General features: G+C 39.2%; 1 protein-coding gene across 4 annotated transcripts in view; it reads right to left on the reverse strand.

Moving 5' to 3' along the window:
• The window catches only part of CDH20 (cadherin 20), a 111,083-nt gene that overhangs the window by 31,409 nt on the left and 61,826 nt on the right, over window positions 1–17,848 (reverse strand). For 3 of the 4 annotated variants that reach the window (XM_085220351.1, XM_085220349.1, XM_085220352.1), the window contains one exon: window positions 3,181–3,548. The exons of the other annotated variant lie outside the window; for it this stretch is intronic. In XM_085220351.1, the coding sequence (XP_085076477.1) occupies window positions 3,181–3,423 (243 nt within the window). In that variant the 5' untranslated portion in view covers window positions 3,424–3,548. The remainder of the gene's footprint in view (window positions 1–3,180; window positions 3,549–17,848) is intronic. 4 annotated transcript variants of the gene reach the window in all.

Raw genomic sequence — 17,848 nt, forward strand, 5'->3', positions numbered from 1 at the left:
GCACCTAAACAGCACATTTTCTGGCAAAGAGCACATGCAAGAGAGTGGTGCTTCTGGGGGCAGCTCAGGGAAGGACTCACACAGACCCACTGAATGACTGTGATTCTGTCCGTGATGTGCTCTCCCGTCTGTGCTTCCAGGGAGGTAACACCTGCAGGGGAGTTTGTGAGGATGCATGAGAGCACTTTGTTAATATGTAGTGATAGTCTGTAGAAAAAAAGGCATTTTATTCGCTCATTCGGTTGCTGTGGTTCAAATGACTCTTTTCTCTCAAATAGGGTTTAGGGAGGTTCCAACACTGCAAAGCAATGAAGTCTGTCTCCAGTTCAAGTACCAAAGCAGTTTAGTTTGCCAGACAAATGCGGAAAATATCTGCTGCAGCACATGCAGGGACTGTAGTTTCCCTAGTTTGTCCTACTGTCTAACAGTGGTTACCTATAAGAAAGCTCAAGCCTCATATTTATCTGTGACATGGAAACTTCTGAAGCTGAAACACTTTATATAAGAATAATGAGCACTGGAGAAAAGCAAAAATTGTACTGAAAATTGTACTGACTTCACCTCAGGAAGTTCCCTTTCATTTCCCTGCCCAATCGATATTTTGCTCCATGACTTACAGGTACGTAGGAAAGTACATTTTTTATAGCAGCCTTGGAAATCATATGAGGCAAGTCTGGAACCAGGGCTTGACTCAAGCTATATTGAGGTTGCTTCAGCAGCACGTAGCTAGCCAGAAACAGCCGTACAAGAGCACCAGAGGAGCTCCTCCCTTATGAGATGCCTTTAGAGTATGAAGTAAATATATCTGGACCAACACTGTATGCTGTTTCCATCTGCCACAGGCCCTGTGCAAACCAAGCGGATGAAAGCAAGTCCTAGTGAGCAGGATGTTGCAGGGTGCTGTGGGTGGTAAGGGTCAGAGGGGGCTCTGTTTGTCCAGCAGGCACCCAGAGCAGTTTCAAGGGCTAGTGCTGGCCGTAGGCCCGCAGTCCTTCTCTGTTTCCGCCTAGCTCTGCATGAGATATTTCTAAGCCTGCCTGCGGTGATTTGGGATGAAAAATTTCTGTCCTGCCAGAACAATTAATTCAGCCCACAGCCTCTTCCCTGCTGACCCCTTTCCTAAGGATCCCTCAGGTGCAAGCAGCATGAACACAGGCATGGTGACAGATTGTGGTAGGCTGCAGCTGCTTCCAAGGGTCTGCATCTTCAGCTGTTTGAGGAGAGGGGAGGCCCTTCCCTCTTTCTGCTGCAGCGTCCACCACATTGCTCTGAGCTTGGTTTAGAGATGGGAGAGGATAAGATTTTGTATCCCAAGGGCCATTTTGGCAGCACAATTCCATGATGGTTGATGTACATGAAACAGACTCAGGAGGCTGTTGGAACAAGCTAGCCAGCAGGTTGTCAGTGCATAAGGCTCATTGGCCCTGTTAACCCTGAGGGCTAATTAGCCCTAGCTTTACCCTATTGCGACTCAATCATGATGTAGAAAAGAGCTCACTCATGGCAGCTTGGCCCTTTATGTAGTGGACACAGACCATGAAGTGCCACTGCTGCTATTCCTGTTCAGTAGAACTGAATGGGAGCCAGCTCAAGAGAACTGCTGGATGTGCCATGTTTTTATGCTCCTAATACCACAAGTCTAAAGCAAAGAGGAGTTGAGTACTTCCAGTACTGCTTGTAGCTAAAATTCAGCTTACGGTGCAAGTCTGGATTCATTTCAGATGAAATTGAGTATGCAAAATAATGTGTTTGGTCATTGTTCCAAAGTTATAAGTTGCATGAAAATAAGAATTTCTTTAATCAGTAGAGATCTCAAGAACTGAAAAGTTAGGCACAGAGATGAATGAAGACAAATGTCTCATTTGATGGCAATCACTAGTAATTCCACTGCTATGGGAGGAAGGAAGGAGAACACATCTTGCTGTCAGTCACACAAGGATAAATTGGAAGGAGGTCCTTTGAAGCCAGTGCATTCATTTTGATTTATACCGTTATGACTGAAGGCACAATTTAACTCTGTGGATTTGTAAAACGATAAATGCAAGTCCAAAAGGTGCCTTTGGATTTGTGATTCATTTTTTTTTCTGCAGACGGATAGCTTGGAAGGAAAGCAATGAAATCTGAAGGAATTGTTTTTTGGCATCACTTCTTCGCTTAATTTGTCATATCTACCTATATTTAGGCTGTGCTCATCAACTAGACATGTAAAATCTTATTTGCATCATTCAAACATTTCACTACTCTAACCCCCCCTGCTTTTCCCACATTTGTCACCTCGGTTTTAATGAAATGCAAACCTAGTGCTGCCCATAGGCCTTTGAATAGCTGGTCAATACTTTGATTAGCAGGTCAATACTTTAAATAGTTCAGAGTCTTTACAAATGTTGGGAAAGCAGACTAAGGAGGATGGATATAGCGAGGTAGATTGTGATGGCAGACATTATGGGCCTGACTTCCACCAGCATGTTCTTCGAGGAGCTGGAGTAAAGTAAATTCAAAATGCTGCCAGGTAGACAGGGTGAGCATAGCAGTCAATTTTACAAATGTTTGTACTGATGTATATATTCTTAGTGTGTAAGGGATCTGAAAATAGGACAGTTGTATTTAATAAGCTGTCCCTCTATCCTTCTACTTCTCTCTAGTCCACATAATTAACCTGGGGTCAAGCTGTGGTAAGAAAGAAAATACTCTGACCTCAGAGATTTGCAGAAAACAAAAACTGAAATGTCAGTTTTCAAGAGATATTGGCTATTTCATTTGATTGTGAATTTCATCTTCCAGCTGACTTGATCACAGACAGAAGCATGATCACAAACACTTCCTTTCCTTCCTAATCCTCCCGAGTCAATACAACCTTGCTTTGTCTTGACATTGAAGGAGTCCCTGGAAAGATCACTGCAGACTTTCTAACACTGCCTCAATTACAGCTGATGATGGTTACAGCGGATCTCTTTGAAATAGGCAAATATATTGACAGCACCTTGAAAAGGAAATTCTTCATGGCTAAAGGTGACACTGCTGAAAAGCTCTTGGGAGCTGAAGTGAAATTAATGTGAATAGATTCGTTGCCAGAAAGAAGGGAATAAAAATGCATTTAGAGAAACTTCCCATGTTTTGCCGCGGTCTGCATGTGCACAGATGCATGTACTCTACCAGACATCCTCCTGGGGCAGCTCTTACCTTCCCAACATAGAGAGGATCCGTTCCTGTGTATTCCTCCAGAACGAAGAACTGGTTCCACACCCAACTCCTCTTCATTCGCTGATGCAGCTTATCTGACAGGTTGTCTTCTGGCCCTTCAGTGAGGGGCCTGGCACTTCCTGACAGCACAGTTGTAGTTAGATCCATCAGTCCCCAAAAATACAAGGAGACTCCAAGTCCAAACAAGTTCTTTGCATTGCTCATTCTACCTGAAGTCCACATCCGTATTCTAGGGCTGACTTAAAAGTCAAAACACAGTATCTTAGGTCCCTTGAGAAGAAAGCAGGTCTTGTGTGTAGTCCTTTGAAATGTCCAAGAGAGATCCTGGTTCTGAGAAACACAGCCTCCTGTAAAGTTAAAGGAAATTCGTAGCAGGATCTTATTTTTCCCAGGGTAAAAGAATTTCCTCAATAGGCAAATACACTATAAAATATTTAATCTTCAATATAAAAATATAATAACAGGATGCACACATTCTGAAACTATGAAGAGTATTACCATATAAGCTGCAGAACTGGAATCTCAGATAAAAGAATCACCAGGACTTAATCAGTAAGTAAGAGTTCTCTACTTTGCTAGCTTAGTTGTAGTGTTTTTTTGTAGTGTTGACTGGCATGAGCTAAGTGCATACTCTTTAGCAATATTTATGACCAGAAGTCCTCAGAGAATATTTAATACTGCTCACTCTGGAAATTTATAATATCTGGCAAACACTTCCTGGCAACAGGTTTTTTTTGTTGTTGTTTGAAAACTATGCCATTATCATTACACACAGGTGCATGCAAACATGTCTACTTAAATACATACATTGCTGCATTACCAACCTTGAATTTCATTTCTAGCAGCTGCAAGTTATTTCTGGTTTTAATTATACTTTAAACCTTCCCCGCTGCTTGAATTCAGGTTTCACACACTGCTGCCTCCTCTCTGAGGAGCTGATCACTGCTACAGATGCAACATTTCTAGAATTTGAATGGTCAGTTAATCATTTTATAACCCACAAAAGGTTTCAGAGTGCTGACGGTCACATGCTATTGTGCGCTATGTCCTAACACATTTTTCCTCCACCAGGCTGAAAGACCCGTTTTGGCTGAGGAATGCTGACCTCTATCAGAGGACACTTTCTCATCAGTCTAGGATCTTTTGTAGTCATAAAGTCAGATGAGTTGGTGACCTCAGTCCAGGCTATGGATTGTAGCAACCCGTTCCTTCACTGTTCTGCTGTGTTTAATGATGTGATACTGCACTCAAATTACTCTTCCAAAAGACTCCACACATCCTCTATTTGACTAGTGTTGTTGCTGCTCTTTTTCAGAATTCTGTTCTCAATTCTCTTCAAGGCAAACGGATTCATTAGGAAAGGCATATTGGGCTCTGAGGCTTAAGAAAGTAACACACATTTCATTTTACTGTGGTTCCATAGTTAAGTCTTTTGCCTTAATTAATCGTCCTATCCCCTGGAAATAAAAAGTAGCAGGAGACAGCTGTCAAATATTCCTAATTGAAATTCTTAAAATACTTCAATATTAGAAAAAGTATTATAAACATTTTTACCATAGTATTTAGAAGTGATGACTGAGACAATACAATGCTTTCAACAGAGAAGAGCATTAGAAAAAATTCTAGCATCCAAGTTGGTATAACTGGAGTCCTGTGACCCTTAGAAATCTCTACTTTCTGCAGAATTAGCAAATTAGAATTAATTCAAAAGATCATTGAAATCTGAAAGAGACAGATTAATTCTGAAATATATATCCTCAAGGAAAGTAAACTCAAAATAACTGTCTTAGATTGATTTCTACACAAATTGATGCTTCCAAATATAAAGCCCTGAAGGAATACAGTACTGCTAGCCAATAAAGTTGTGAAGCATAACAAACAACTAACAAGTCCTTACCTTGAAAGGTTTTAAACCTAGGGTTAGGTGCAACAAAGAAAAGATAAATTACAAACAGAACATGGTAGATCTCTTCTAAGCACAACAACTTACAGAACTGCTAGGTGTTTAGGTATTAGCTATATAATATGTTGGGTTCACTGTTTGAGAAGGCAAATAGGGATTTATCTACATAGTACAAGCCTAGAAGGACCACAGAAAACTCTGTGTATTTGTCATTACATGAAGAAGCTGGCACCTGTGTGAGAGGCAGGGGTAAGGTTCTGCTTACTGGATGCTCACAGTCTAAGGAGTCCAACAGCAGTGCATGGAGTGCTTGCCTCTCTCTGTCCTGCAAATCCTTAGCTCCTGATGGCCAAATCACAAACAGTTCCTCTACCACTGAAGCTGAAGGAGTATTACACTATTTTTTTTTCTATCTCAGGTCCTTAGCTCATACTGAAAGAATGAAAAAGACCTTTGTAAACTTCTGGCCTGTGGTGCTGTTGATCTCTTTGGTGCTTCTTCTACTCAGCTTCACCTACTGTTGGTCCTTGGCTCTGCAAGGGATACTATTTTTCATGCAAGGTATTTCTCAGATACATAAAAAGCACTTACGTACATATAGGGCTTGAAAAGCACAGTAAAACCACTGGGTTTTTCAGAGGACTCGTGCAAATGGCTGCCTCACCAGCTGAGTGTGATGGATGAGTATGGAGTCACCCGGACTGTAGCTACAACAGTTGGCCAGGGTGATAGCCATATGCTCTGACTGTGCTGACTTGGTAGAGTCTCTAGCCTTATGTGGACCTTAGAGCTTTTTGCCACAGATTGATGACACAGGCATTGAGGCAGTCTGTTCTGCCTCAGGCAGGGTAGTTCTTTGCAGGAAGATCAAGGGAATCGGTCATACAGGAAGGCACTTGTTGGCATAACTGATAAAGACTTTTAATGGTCTCTTAATGGAATTTGTTCCTTGGAGCTCTCCAAAACAAGTTCTTAACTATACCTGCAAACATAGAATTGATGGACTTGTCCCCGTTATATAAAATACATTTTAGAAAGTCGTGTTTCATGGCTCAGCACAGGGATGGGCAAAGGATTTCAAAACAGTAAAAGGAGGGAAATCTTATTTTCCTTACTCATACACACAAAAAACTATTACTCCTAAGAAGATTGCATGACCACAACGTGCAGAGTGTATTTTATTTTTCAAGAAAAATTTAAACGTGTTTCAGAACCTAGTTTGTTACTCACAGTTGAGTACTCTATTGTAATAAGCTCAGCTGCATCTGTGCAGTTTAGATCCCTGACCCAAAGTGAACTCCTTGCTTGCCCCTTCTTTTGTGATGAATATGTGATTACCAGCTCAATTTTTTTTCCAGCACTTGCCTTGAAGACATTGCTGAAAATCCTTTTCCTTGCCACTCAACAGTTACAAATATGGCTTTTGGCTTCATAAAGACCCATGAAGATCTAATTGAGCCCCATGCAACTGGTGGCCTATATATAACACAAAGGAACCATCTGATTGTTCTACATAAAAGAGTCACGAAGCACTTTCCACTTTTTCAAATACAAATCTCTCTTTTAGCACATAGTATGCAAGTAAAACAGGCATATTCCAAGTGTGAGATACTGTTCATTTTCCACTTTTAAAGGCTCCACCACCCCTCCATATTTGTACTGTAATTAAACTGTTCTTAATTGAATACCTAATTCTGGTCAAAGATGAAAAGGAAAAAGAAATATGCACCAGAACCAACTTCTAGCATTTCTTGCAAGTGACACATTTATCATGTTAATTCTGAAGAGAACAGCACTTCCAAAGAAAGGATAAAGATATTAATAGTTAGGATGACTATGTGAGCATGCAGAGAGTTCCACTGGGATTGAAATGTATTGTGCTCAATACATATTTACATAAATGCCAAGGGTTTTATAGTTAAAAAGCTGAAACTTGAAAAGGTTTACACGCACGCTTAGTGAATTTGCCATCTTGAGCAAGGAGTTCTCCCAGAAAGTCAGTGGACTATTTGCATTCATAAAATTAATTACATGCTTACATCCTTTATCCCTGGTCTTTTAATGGATTTTGCTGTATGGACCTAGCACTTGTATAGAACACTGCAGAGGCTCCCATGCAGGCACATCCCCAGAGCAGAGGCAATTCATTTACAGGAGACATACTATAGTGAAAAATGGGTAAGAAAGAGGCAATCGCTTTTAAACTCCTTCCTCCGCTTTATCCATACATAAATATACAAATACGTGTCATATTTTTAATGCATGTATTTAAATGCTACCTGGCAGTACATATGCTGCAATAATAATATGTTAATGGAAAATTATTTCTGTGCTTAATGACACCTTTTTAAAGAGTTGTCCCCCATTATTTTGCTGAAAGAAACCAAACAACTCTTAACTCTAACCTAGTAAGAAGAAACTGAAGTTCAAAGAAAAGAATTCTTCAAATGAGCTATTTACTTTATTCCTTGAATTTCTTGTGACATTCTGAACCCCAGATGGGGATGTAAGTGCTGTTCAGTTTTTTCCCTCATCAAATATGTTATTCTTTTATGTTTTCACAGATTAATTCCTACATTTCCTGTACCCTTACTTGCTCACAGCTTTGTTGTCAGATGCCTTTGGAACAACCCTACATGAGCATCAGTCAGTAAGAAAGTGTAAGCTGTGTTCTTTGCTAGGCAAACATCGTGTAAAAGGTGGCTAGCACCAGCCTCTGAGACTACTCTCCTGCACTGAGATAGGTTCTAAAATCTCTATGACAATTTGCATATCCTGCATAATCCTGTCTCAATCCTGTGTATGTTTTATCCCTGGCCCAGGCCAGTCTTACTGTTATTATTAGCCCTTCTTATATTCACTAGACAAGTTCAATTTAAAAAGAAAAATCTAGAGGATTTTGTTACTGAATATAGACTGGGACTGAATATGTATTTTTGTTTTTACTTCATTTTATTGAGATCTTCATAAATACAATGAAACTTGACAACGTACCATATGGTGCATAAACATTAACTCACAATACAATCCATTGTCATAAAATTACATCCACAGACCAGTCAACGGTCTCTCCTGGGACACATCAGTGAACTCATTTTACTCAAGATCTGAAGTGCTTCAAAGCTACAGAGTGCAGGCAGAGCAAAAAATCCCACAGAATGACAGGGAATCCCATCGTATAAATCCCAGCCCTATCGTTACAGGCTCATAAAAAGATCAAAAAGAATGAAACATGCACACAATCACAAAGCAAATGTTTCTAAATAAAATGATGCTGATAACTTACATCAGGTGAAGATCTGATATGCAGCTTTTACTCAGTGGGAGGTACTGTAAATACTGTAGTAAAAGAGCAGGAGAGAAGGAAGATAGGATTTCAAAAGCTGGTCTAATTGACTCTACTGAAGTCAGCCTCAATAGGAACAAATGAGGCACTGCAAATACATTGGAAAATCCAAATAAATGCCAGATAAAACAACCTCTGTCCTATAAAGGATATGTAAAAACGTATAAAATGTATGAAATCATACTAAGGTTCCATTATGAATACAATATTCACTTTAGTTCACACAGTCTTCTGACTACTTTTGACACCCTGTCAAGAAAAAACGTATGCAAGCAACAAGAAATGGTTACTTGATGTTCATACCCTCTCAAGCAGGTAACATTTTTAAATATAGGAACTTCTGTTGAAGTGTGACCTTTTTTGCTTGCTAAGCAGCTGTACCAGAAGCCATTGCTCAGACCTGTCCCAAAGCTTCCAAGCAATAAAAGAAAAATCTATTGTTTTTTGTCGAAGAATGAGAGGACTGGGTGAGAATGGTGGAATTTCCCACATTTTCAAAAAAGAAGGAGAAGGAGAGGTCAGGTGTAATGTAAAGTGATGGTGCCTGTTACAGAGCTAGTGTAGAGAAGAAGAGACGGCAATGCTGGGTGAGTCTGCCCTCCCTTCTGAATACTGCAGTGCCCACCCAATCTCTGCAAGCTGTGAGGCCAGCAGGGACATCGCGTAGGGGTACGACTTGGTGCTCTAGCCAGTGGAGTACTTATGGCCAGAGTAGGACCTACTCACAACTGTTACAATCCTGACAAAAAAAAATCAGAAGTCCGTTCCTTCTTGCTTTATTTTATTTTCATTTACTTCCTTCTACCCCTGTCTCTCCTTTTCCAGGTCCTGAGTGGATTCTAACCTGATCTCTCATTCCCCTGCAATGGGATAAAACCCATTTCTGCTGCACACCTAGAATGCATTTTGAAGCTGGAGTGTCCCTGCCTGTGTTGCATGGTGGCTGTGGTAGCAAATCATTTCCTTAAGCTACTAAACATTGCACTTTGAGTATGCAAGTCCTCAGAATATGACAGATTTCCAAGTAGCAATGAAAACTGGGCTCTTTCTTATCCCGGAGCTACTGGATAAATGATAAGGCTCACTGATACCTGCTAAGTGCTGAAGATGGAAAAAAGCGTTATCTCCTATCTGGAGACAGATAAGAGTAGCAGCTGTCTGTCTGAAGCAGATAGAAGTCTTTCAGGTATATATTTTTACTCATGCATGATGATTGAAAGTAATGATAGGTCAGAGCCAATGTGCTGTCACTGGTGAAGACAACTTCCTAGATTCATTACGACCATGTTCCTTATTAGCTTGGTATTTCATACAACATTTTGACACATTAAAACTGGACCAAAACATCTCACATCCAAGAGTAGCTGCTGAGGGCAAAGAATTGAATGGGGTATTTTTATTTCCAGCCAGAAAACAATATTTAGCCATTTCTCAAAATAAGTGTATATACTCACTGCATTTGTTTGTTTGTTTGTTTGTTTGTTTTTTTAAACTTGAAATTGTCTCTGTATTCATTTAGAAAGAAGCTTCAGAATAGCTGCACCTGCTGTAAGCAGTGAACATTTTTCCTCTAATTCATATTTCTTGAGTATGACATTGTTTCAGCTGTTCAACACTGGCATCTGTACCTTGTCTTGACTACACAGATTTCCCTGTCTGAACATGAAGACATGCTACAAACCAAGAGGATGAACATTTCCATGCCAACTTTTAGCTGCTATCTATGAAATGAAACCAGCAAAAGAAACAGAAGACTTACAGCCTTTTTCTATCTGAACTGTTAGTGCTACCTTGTTCTTATCACAGCTTTAAAGTGTTTCTAGAAATATAGAATATGTGTGCCTGGCCTTCACAGGACACTTTCAGGCTGAAAGAATGAAGAAGGAATAAAGATCTGCTGACCTCAATTGCTCCACATCTGTTTAATATGGTAAGAATAATGTTCATAAAATCTGAAAAACAACCTCATACACTTTGCATGCCAACTTCTAGATTTTGGTATTCAAAGTCAGTTGTTGCAGTCTCCACAGGGAGTGTACGAGAGGTATTAACTAACTGACCCGTGAAAATGTGACATGCACAAAGAGTACCTCTTAAGAAAATGATTCCATTATCTACTTTCTGTCTTCCTCATAATCCACTGCTGGGAGATGTTCCCAGGTTTCCCAACCCCCTTCCCCTGTCAGAAGCGGAGTATTCTAGATGGATTAGTTCCTCTGTCTGGGTTTCTTAATGGTTAAGATCTAGTATTTAATAGAATATAAGATTTCCTAGGATTTGTCATGATGGTAAACTCTTGGCTTGGTAGTTCGTTGCAGGTGAGTCTTTCAGAGGAATCTCCAAAAGCCAATGATCCAACTGTCTTAAAATTCAACACCAAACAGTAATAGCAGATTTTGTAAGAGCTAAGGTATTCTTGGCCATAACACTTATCCTTCTACTATCTCATGTAATCGAGTTGTCGGCCTTCTCAGGATCTTTCATATCTGGCTTGAGTCTAGATTCCCAAATAAATTTGTTTACACAATGAAATAATCTGTCACTCCATCAATATCGTAAAATGCAGAGATCCCAAGGACTGCTACATTTCTGCCTACTCCATAGGAATTAGCAAGTACAATAGGGAAGAGACTCCAATTAATGACCCCACCGAAGAAAGTTTGAGAAGTTAATCTCTTTGGTCAAGTGATCATTTTGCTGTCCCACACATTTTGCAGTAATGGTGTTTAACTGGTATGCCAAGGCAGATAGAAGAAGCCCAGATTATTGTGTACAGCAAGGAGTTAGAGGGAAAGGACACAGCCAGGTTTTGTTGTTGTCTTGCTCTTGACATGTTTGTTAATAGCCACACAGGATAGTTTTATCCATAGAAATTGCAAGGACCATCCCACTGCCTGTGGTCTAATGGTGCACACCAGTGCAAACTCTGAGTATGGACCTGAAAGTAGTCTATGGTTTCCATTTGCTATTCTTCACTGGTGGTCACCAGCAGGTTCCTTTTAATATCTAAGCATAATACCTTCTTTTTAAATGCAGAGACATCAACCAGGATATGAAGAATTGTTGATCCTGGCCACAGCATATAAGTACAGAAAGACTCTTCTGCCAACAACTGCATGAGATATCAAGTCCCATTTCTCCTACTGTGGGCAGTTGCTTACTGTGCTCTCTCAAATAATTTAATGATTCTTTCTTAATTCTCAAGAATTCAGGCAAAGAGTTGTTAATATAATCAAAGGAGAGCAAGAAAATGCAGAAAGTGTATGAAAGAAAAGCAAATAAAATGTATTGCAGAAGAACTTCTCAAATGTTCTTTGCTTTGTTTCTAGCTCGTGTGTGCATTGCAGCATAGGTAGTTTTATTTATTTCTATTCTAACTTATTTGTGGATCTACATTTTTTATTCAGTACTGCACTGTATTTTTTCAAGACATGAGGATATCCCTTCCAAACCAGACCTCTGCTCTGAATGTTGAGACCTTAGCCTTTGGAAATTGCCAATAACTGCTAGTTCCAAGTAGTTAAAGTTCCCCGCAGTATTCTTTGGATATGATAGCTCAGAAGCAAAGGAAATTCTGACAAAAGAAACTTGGCATCAGAATAGCTGTAATTAATAGAAGTAAAGAGGATTACAGCAAGAAGCTGGAGGGATAGCACTTCCCAAGTGAAAATGGAGTAGGCTTCTAGTCTGGAACAAGTGAAATGCTAACTGCAGAAAGTGTGAGAAAAGGAGGGAAAGTGGAATTTTTCTTACATATTGATTTATGAATTGCTGGGAAATGTTTGAAACTTGAAAGACAAGTGCATTCAAACTTAAACAACTTGTCTGAAAGACAGATGCTCAAGAAAACTTTGCTTGCAGATGAAGATGAAACATCCATCCTTGATATCACTGTTTCTTCCTCTTTGTGGTTGAAATCTAATTAATTCAATATTTTGTATTTGAAATTTCAGACAGGGGAAGGAAGAAAAGTGGAAAATAAAGAGAAATGAGAATAAGCACCAATGCTTTTAGAGGTCAATAGTATGACAGTCTGCTTGATACATCATCTTTAATAACGATGAAAAAGAAGGCTGTACTGTTATGAGGTGCTGTAAAGGTGAGAATTCTTTTCTGACCCTTGTGAATGGTTTAGGCACTGAAGTGTGAGTTTTATTTTCTTCCTTTTGACTGAAGAATTATTTCTCTAAATATCTAGCAGTGTAAATATCCTCTTCAATTTCTTCCAATTTTTCCAACCATCACTCCATCTTCTCTTTTAAAGTCTGGGAGAAGCACAAAGAAAAATATGTTTTCGCTCCATCAGCATAGCTCAATCTTGGCCAAAGCCTGATCTAGTGCCCAGTGAAAAATTGATGGGATATCTAGATATTATGTTTGCTTCCTCTCAGGCTGCATAACCTACTTGCCAAATCAATCAAGTCCACACAGAATTTACCCCCAGGTACTTCAGAAACTAGCTAGAGCAATAGTCAAAACATTAGTGATTATCTTCATAAGCTTATAGAAGGTGAGTGAGTTACTAGAGGACTGAAAGTAAAAGAAGTCTATCTACATTTAAAGTGAGGTGAGAGGAATGGGGCCATTGGGGATTAAACAGTGAATTATAGATTCTTCAGCTTAACTTCAGTATTTGGAAATTTACTGGAGCAACCAACCAGCTTTTTAGTATCTAGAAGATAAGGTGGTAAGAAACAGTGAATATGGATTTGTGAAGAACACATTGACAACAAGCAAACCTGATCTCCCTTGCTTTGATAAAATAACTAGCCTAGCAGATGCAAGATTAAACAAACACAACACTTTTTGACTTCTGTAAGATATTTTACAAAGCTCTACAATTCACTGTCAAAAGCAAGATGGGGCAATATGGCCCAGGTGAAATAAGAGTAAGACAGACTGGAGAATAACTCAAAGAGTAGATACCATAGCTCAGTGTCTCAGCTAATGGGAGACAACACCAAATGACCATGCCAGACTCTGTTTCATGTCCAGGACTATTCATTTATACTAAGTACTTATACTAACACCTTGGATGATGCAGTACAGTTGTAAAATGTGAGGATGACATCAGGCTGGGAGAGGCTGTAAGCACTTGGGAAGATGGGGCTAGAATTAAAAATGATCCTGATAAACTGAAGAAAGTGAAAGAAATCAATATGAGAAAATTCAATAAGGGCAAATTGAAAACACAAGTCTTAGAATGGCTAAATCAAATGCCCAGGAATATGGAAGTGAATAATAGCCTAGGAATCAGCACTGTAAGAAAAAAGCTGACTACAAACTGAATAGGAGCCAGAGCTTCAATGCATAGGTTGTGGTGAAGGAGGAAAATGCTGCTCTGCACTGTACCAACAGTGTACCGTGTGTCTTGTGTGTGTTGTGTATGTGAAGCACTTATACTGGCATCCTCAGCACAGAAAAGCAGTACATCACAGCTTAAAGAAGATGCAGCCAGATTCCCAAACTAATCTCAGCAAGATAGCAAGAAATTTGAACAACATTTGGGAAAAACAGGACTTGTGAAAAGGTTTAAAATCTGTATATGCTGAGTTGAGAAAAAGAAGATCAGATTTTCTTAACAAGTGTAATAAGAAGAGTGGTGATCTACTCATTTTCTTAGTTTCCAGGGGCTGCTGAAGGTGCAGTAAACCTACTTGGAAGCAAGAGGAACTCAGGTTACAAGCAAATCAAACTTTTAGTATCAAGTGGGTGAAGTATTGGAAGAGACAACTGACAGAAACAGTGAAATCTGCACTTTTGTAGCTTTTAAAATAAGGTTAGCTAATAGGCTACTAGAAGCTGTTCTGGTGACTTTTGATCTTTCATCAGAAGCAAAAGACAGAAGGAAGTTAGAAAAGTCCTATATTTCTATGACCCCAAAACATATAAAATCACATCTTACAATGTAAAAAAAAAAAAAAAAAAGTTTGAGTTCTCATTTTGTCTTAGTCTTCTCCTTTGGGTCTTTTCACCCTTTTGCTTCCTCCTGTTACACTGAATCCATGTGTGCTGTGAATTGCCTCTACTGTGCAAGTGCTCAAATAAACCAGTTTACTAAGTGGTAGAAGCATGGCTGATACTTTTAAGCATATGTGAACATAATAAATGAACCTTAGGATGCTTGGTGCTTCTTGTGACCATTAGAAAATATATGAAGAAAAAAATCTCAATCATCATGAGAAATTGGTCTTTCCAGGAGGGGAGATGACCAGAAGGTGCTTATCTGTGATTGCTGTACTGTGGGGTTGTCTGGTAACAGTGCATTCACCCTAATGGCACTTCTGTAACAACAGTGGGAGCATGACAGGTAGATCAGATCCAGTCTTGTATGCCTAAATGTCATTTTTTAAGATTATCTCTGAGGTTGTACCCTCATTCTCTGTATTTTTGTGTTATAGAGTATCCTGTAATCCCTACAACTGCACAAAGACTATAATTTTATTTCATAAAATGATCATCAAATAATGTTGTATTGATTCAGAAGGGGCTTCTGTTTCTGTATATGCTAACTGAAGCTTTATGAAAGTTAATATAAAAATGGTAGCTAGGCAGAACTTCCCATAGCTTGTAAAAGACCATTCTTTCAAAAAAAGACCATTGCCTTTCAAATCCCTATATAAGAAAAACTACCCACGCACTTTTCTTATTGATTCCTGTCTCAGAATACAGTTTCACAGTCGAAGTATTCAAGTGAAAATAATTAACTGATCCTTCCTGGTAAATGCAACACATTTCCAGTAAAATAAAGTGACTCCATCATAACTTGTTCAACATTATAGGACACAGTAAGTAATGCACATTTTGCATTAGCTCAAGCACAGAAGACCAGAGCTATCTCTGCATTTTAAAAATGATCAGAACTTACTGTAATAGTATATGTTCTTTCTCACCTCCTATAAGCTCACTTTTCTGTTTGTCTAAATTCACTTACAGCTGGCATTGATTCACTTCTGGCCTATGCAGTCTTACTTAGCAACACTCTACATTGTTGCATTCAACCTTGGATGTGCACATTTCAAAAGCAAGAAAAGTGCTTTTCCTTGCATAAGACTGTATTTTCTCTAAAAGACTCTGGCCTAGCCTTTAGATTTGTACAGACTTTGCATAGGACAAATCTCACTTGCTTTGCTCATTTGCACCCTTCAGCATACACAGGTGAATGGAAACATGAAGATATGATCTCAGGTTCTGCACAGGCACAGAAAAGAATTACAGTTCCTAACTGTACACTTTGTAGGCAGCTTTGACATTCAGATGGCAGAGTTAAATGTTTATGTTATATCATTTGTGCCCATTAGCCTATTAATTGTCTCATTAGCAACAATGAATAACTGCAGGCACAAAATAGGTCTAAAGAAATGAAAATTTTATTCAGGTGCTATTTATATTACTGTGACATAATTTGGAATGGAAGTGCAATATAAATTCACAGTATTACCTGTCAAAAATCTATCATATCTTCTCCAGCCACTAAAACATCTTTCCTCCAAGAAATACTTTTCCTGCCAATCACATGATAATAAGCAAAATAGAGCTTAAATGGAATTTTCTGCTTTTTAACGTCAGAATGATCTCCACTTGCATAATAGGAGGGGATTGGATTTCTTAATATTTCATTCACCTAAAATAAAAGAGTATAATATAATAAAATAAAATATACTATACAGTAATATAATGCAATATAATATGACACATATGGAAATGCATGGTGTCCACTTTCCTCACAAGATAGGACATGCTCCTGAATACGCATAGTTTTGTGATCCCAGGAAGGGCAAACCCAACTCATATGCAGCTTACATCCATAGCTACTTGCACAGTTCCAAGTCACTTTTAAGTCCAGGGTTTGAATCACACTGAAGTAATTATCAGATTTGATTAAGATCTGTTGCTGCTAATTTCTAGATAAATATTGAAGGCAGAGTAATAAACCAATGAATGTGACTGGCTTGGGAAGCCACAGTGAAAAGTTACGTTTTTAGGAACATATAAATAGGAGAGAGCTATCTTGCAAAACCTGAATAGGGAAAGCATTGCAGGCTGCTGGAGTGACGTGGAAGCATGGCCGTCTGAGCTGTCCTATCTCTGCACAGAGACAGTTTCAAGCAAAACTGTTCAAAGCTGGAAGAGAGTTTTCTCCTTGTTCCTTGGTTTGTCTATGGCACCCTCTATACTCCCTGCATCTTCAACCTGCTCCAGCGGGCATAGGCTCCCAGAAGGACCCCTTCCATAGCCATTTTGATGAGGAACTCTCTTGCTACTGCCCTGGGCAGAGGGCAGGCACCCTGCTCTGGCCTATGGAGGTCTCAGGGTCCCCCTGTGACAGCATCACCACAACACGTGGGGCAGGCAGCTGGCTAGGCAGCTGGAGAGGCGGCCTTGACTAAGCAGAACAATTACTGCTTCTTGTCCTGTACCACATGAGGGAAGAGGAAAGTGCAAATTTCCTTGTGTGAAGGAATCCTGCTGTTCTGCTTGTGAAGGTTTTCACCTGTTACTGCAACCTTCCTTAAAAGACACAGGAGACTTTCTCTGATGACAGTCCCCAAACTCCACTAATTTCGGTCAGTGCAGTCTGTAGCCGTAGTCCCTAACCATTTTGCTATGAAGGAAAATTGAATAAACTACAAGAAATGTGAACAGTGATTTGGAAAGAAATATGTCAAGGATGATAAAACTTTTGATTTCTGGCTTAACATTCACTCAGTATTTCAGGAGTAGCTGTAGCGCCTGTCCAATGCTATTAATTAGCATAACTGAGCTTCATTCACTGTAACTATTCTTTTCAAACACATATATTGTTATTTATTCCCTATTTTGTTTTCCCACAAGGCACATTTCAAAACAGCATGTGCTGTTTCTGACGCAATACCATATCAATCTGATTATATCGTACATAATGAAATATGCCCTAAGATAGAGCACTGCAAGATATTTATTTAGAAGGACACCTTTGATGTTATGCGAACTAAGGAAATCTTTAAATTCTACTGAAATAAAAGTGAAAGTTGGTGTCACTGTAATCAATCTTGATCCACTGCACAAGTCAGAGCTCTCTACAAGTGCAATTCTAATCTACTTCCAAACACAAGCTTCCAACTAGACAGCCAAGACAGGCGGATTAGCTCTTTGAACAGGAATTTTCAAATAGAAACATATGGGTCTTATGCCTATTTAACAAATCAACTTTTCAATTAGAAGAGTTTTACAACTTGTTTAAGAACAACATGCCCATGTCACTGTCACCATCACTCTTAAGTAATGCATGGGTTTAAAATTAGAGCCTCCTTGAACAGACTTTTGAGGAGCAAATAATGGAAGTATTCCTGAGCAATTAATATGGATACCAATGACTACAACAGACAGCTACTTAATATTTCTCAAGAACTGCTTTA

The sequence above is a fragment of the Meleagris gallopavo genome, chromosome 3 (genome assembly GCF_905368555.1).
Source record: "Meleagris gallopavo chromosome 3, MGAL_WU_HG_1.1, whole genome shotgun sequence".
NCBI lineage: Eukaryota > Metazoa > Chordata > Aves > Galliformes > Phasianidae > Meleagris > Meleagris gallopavo.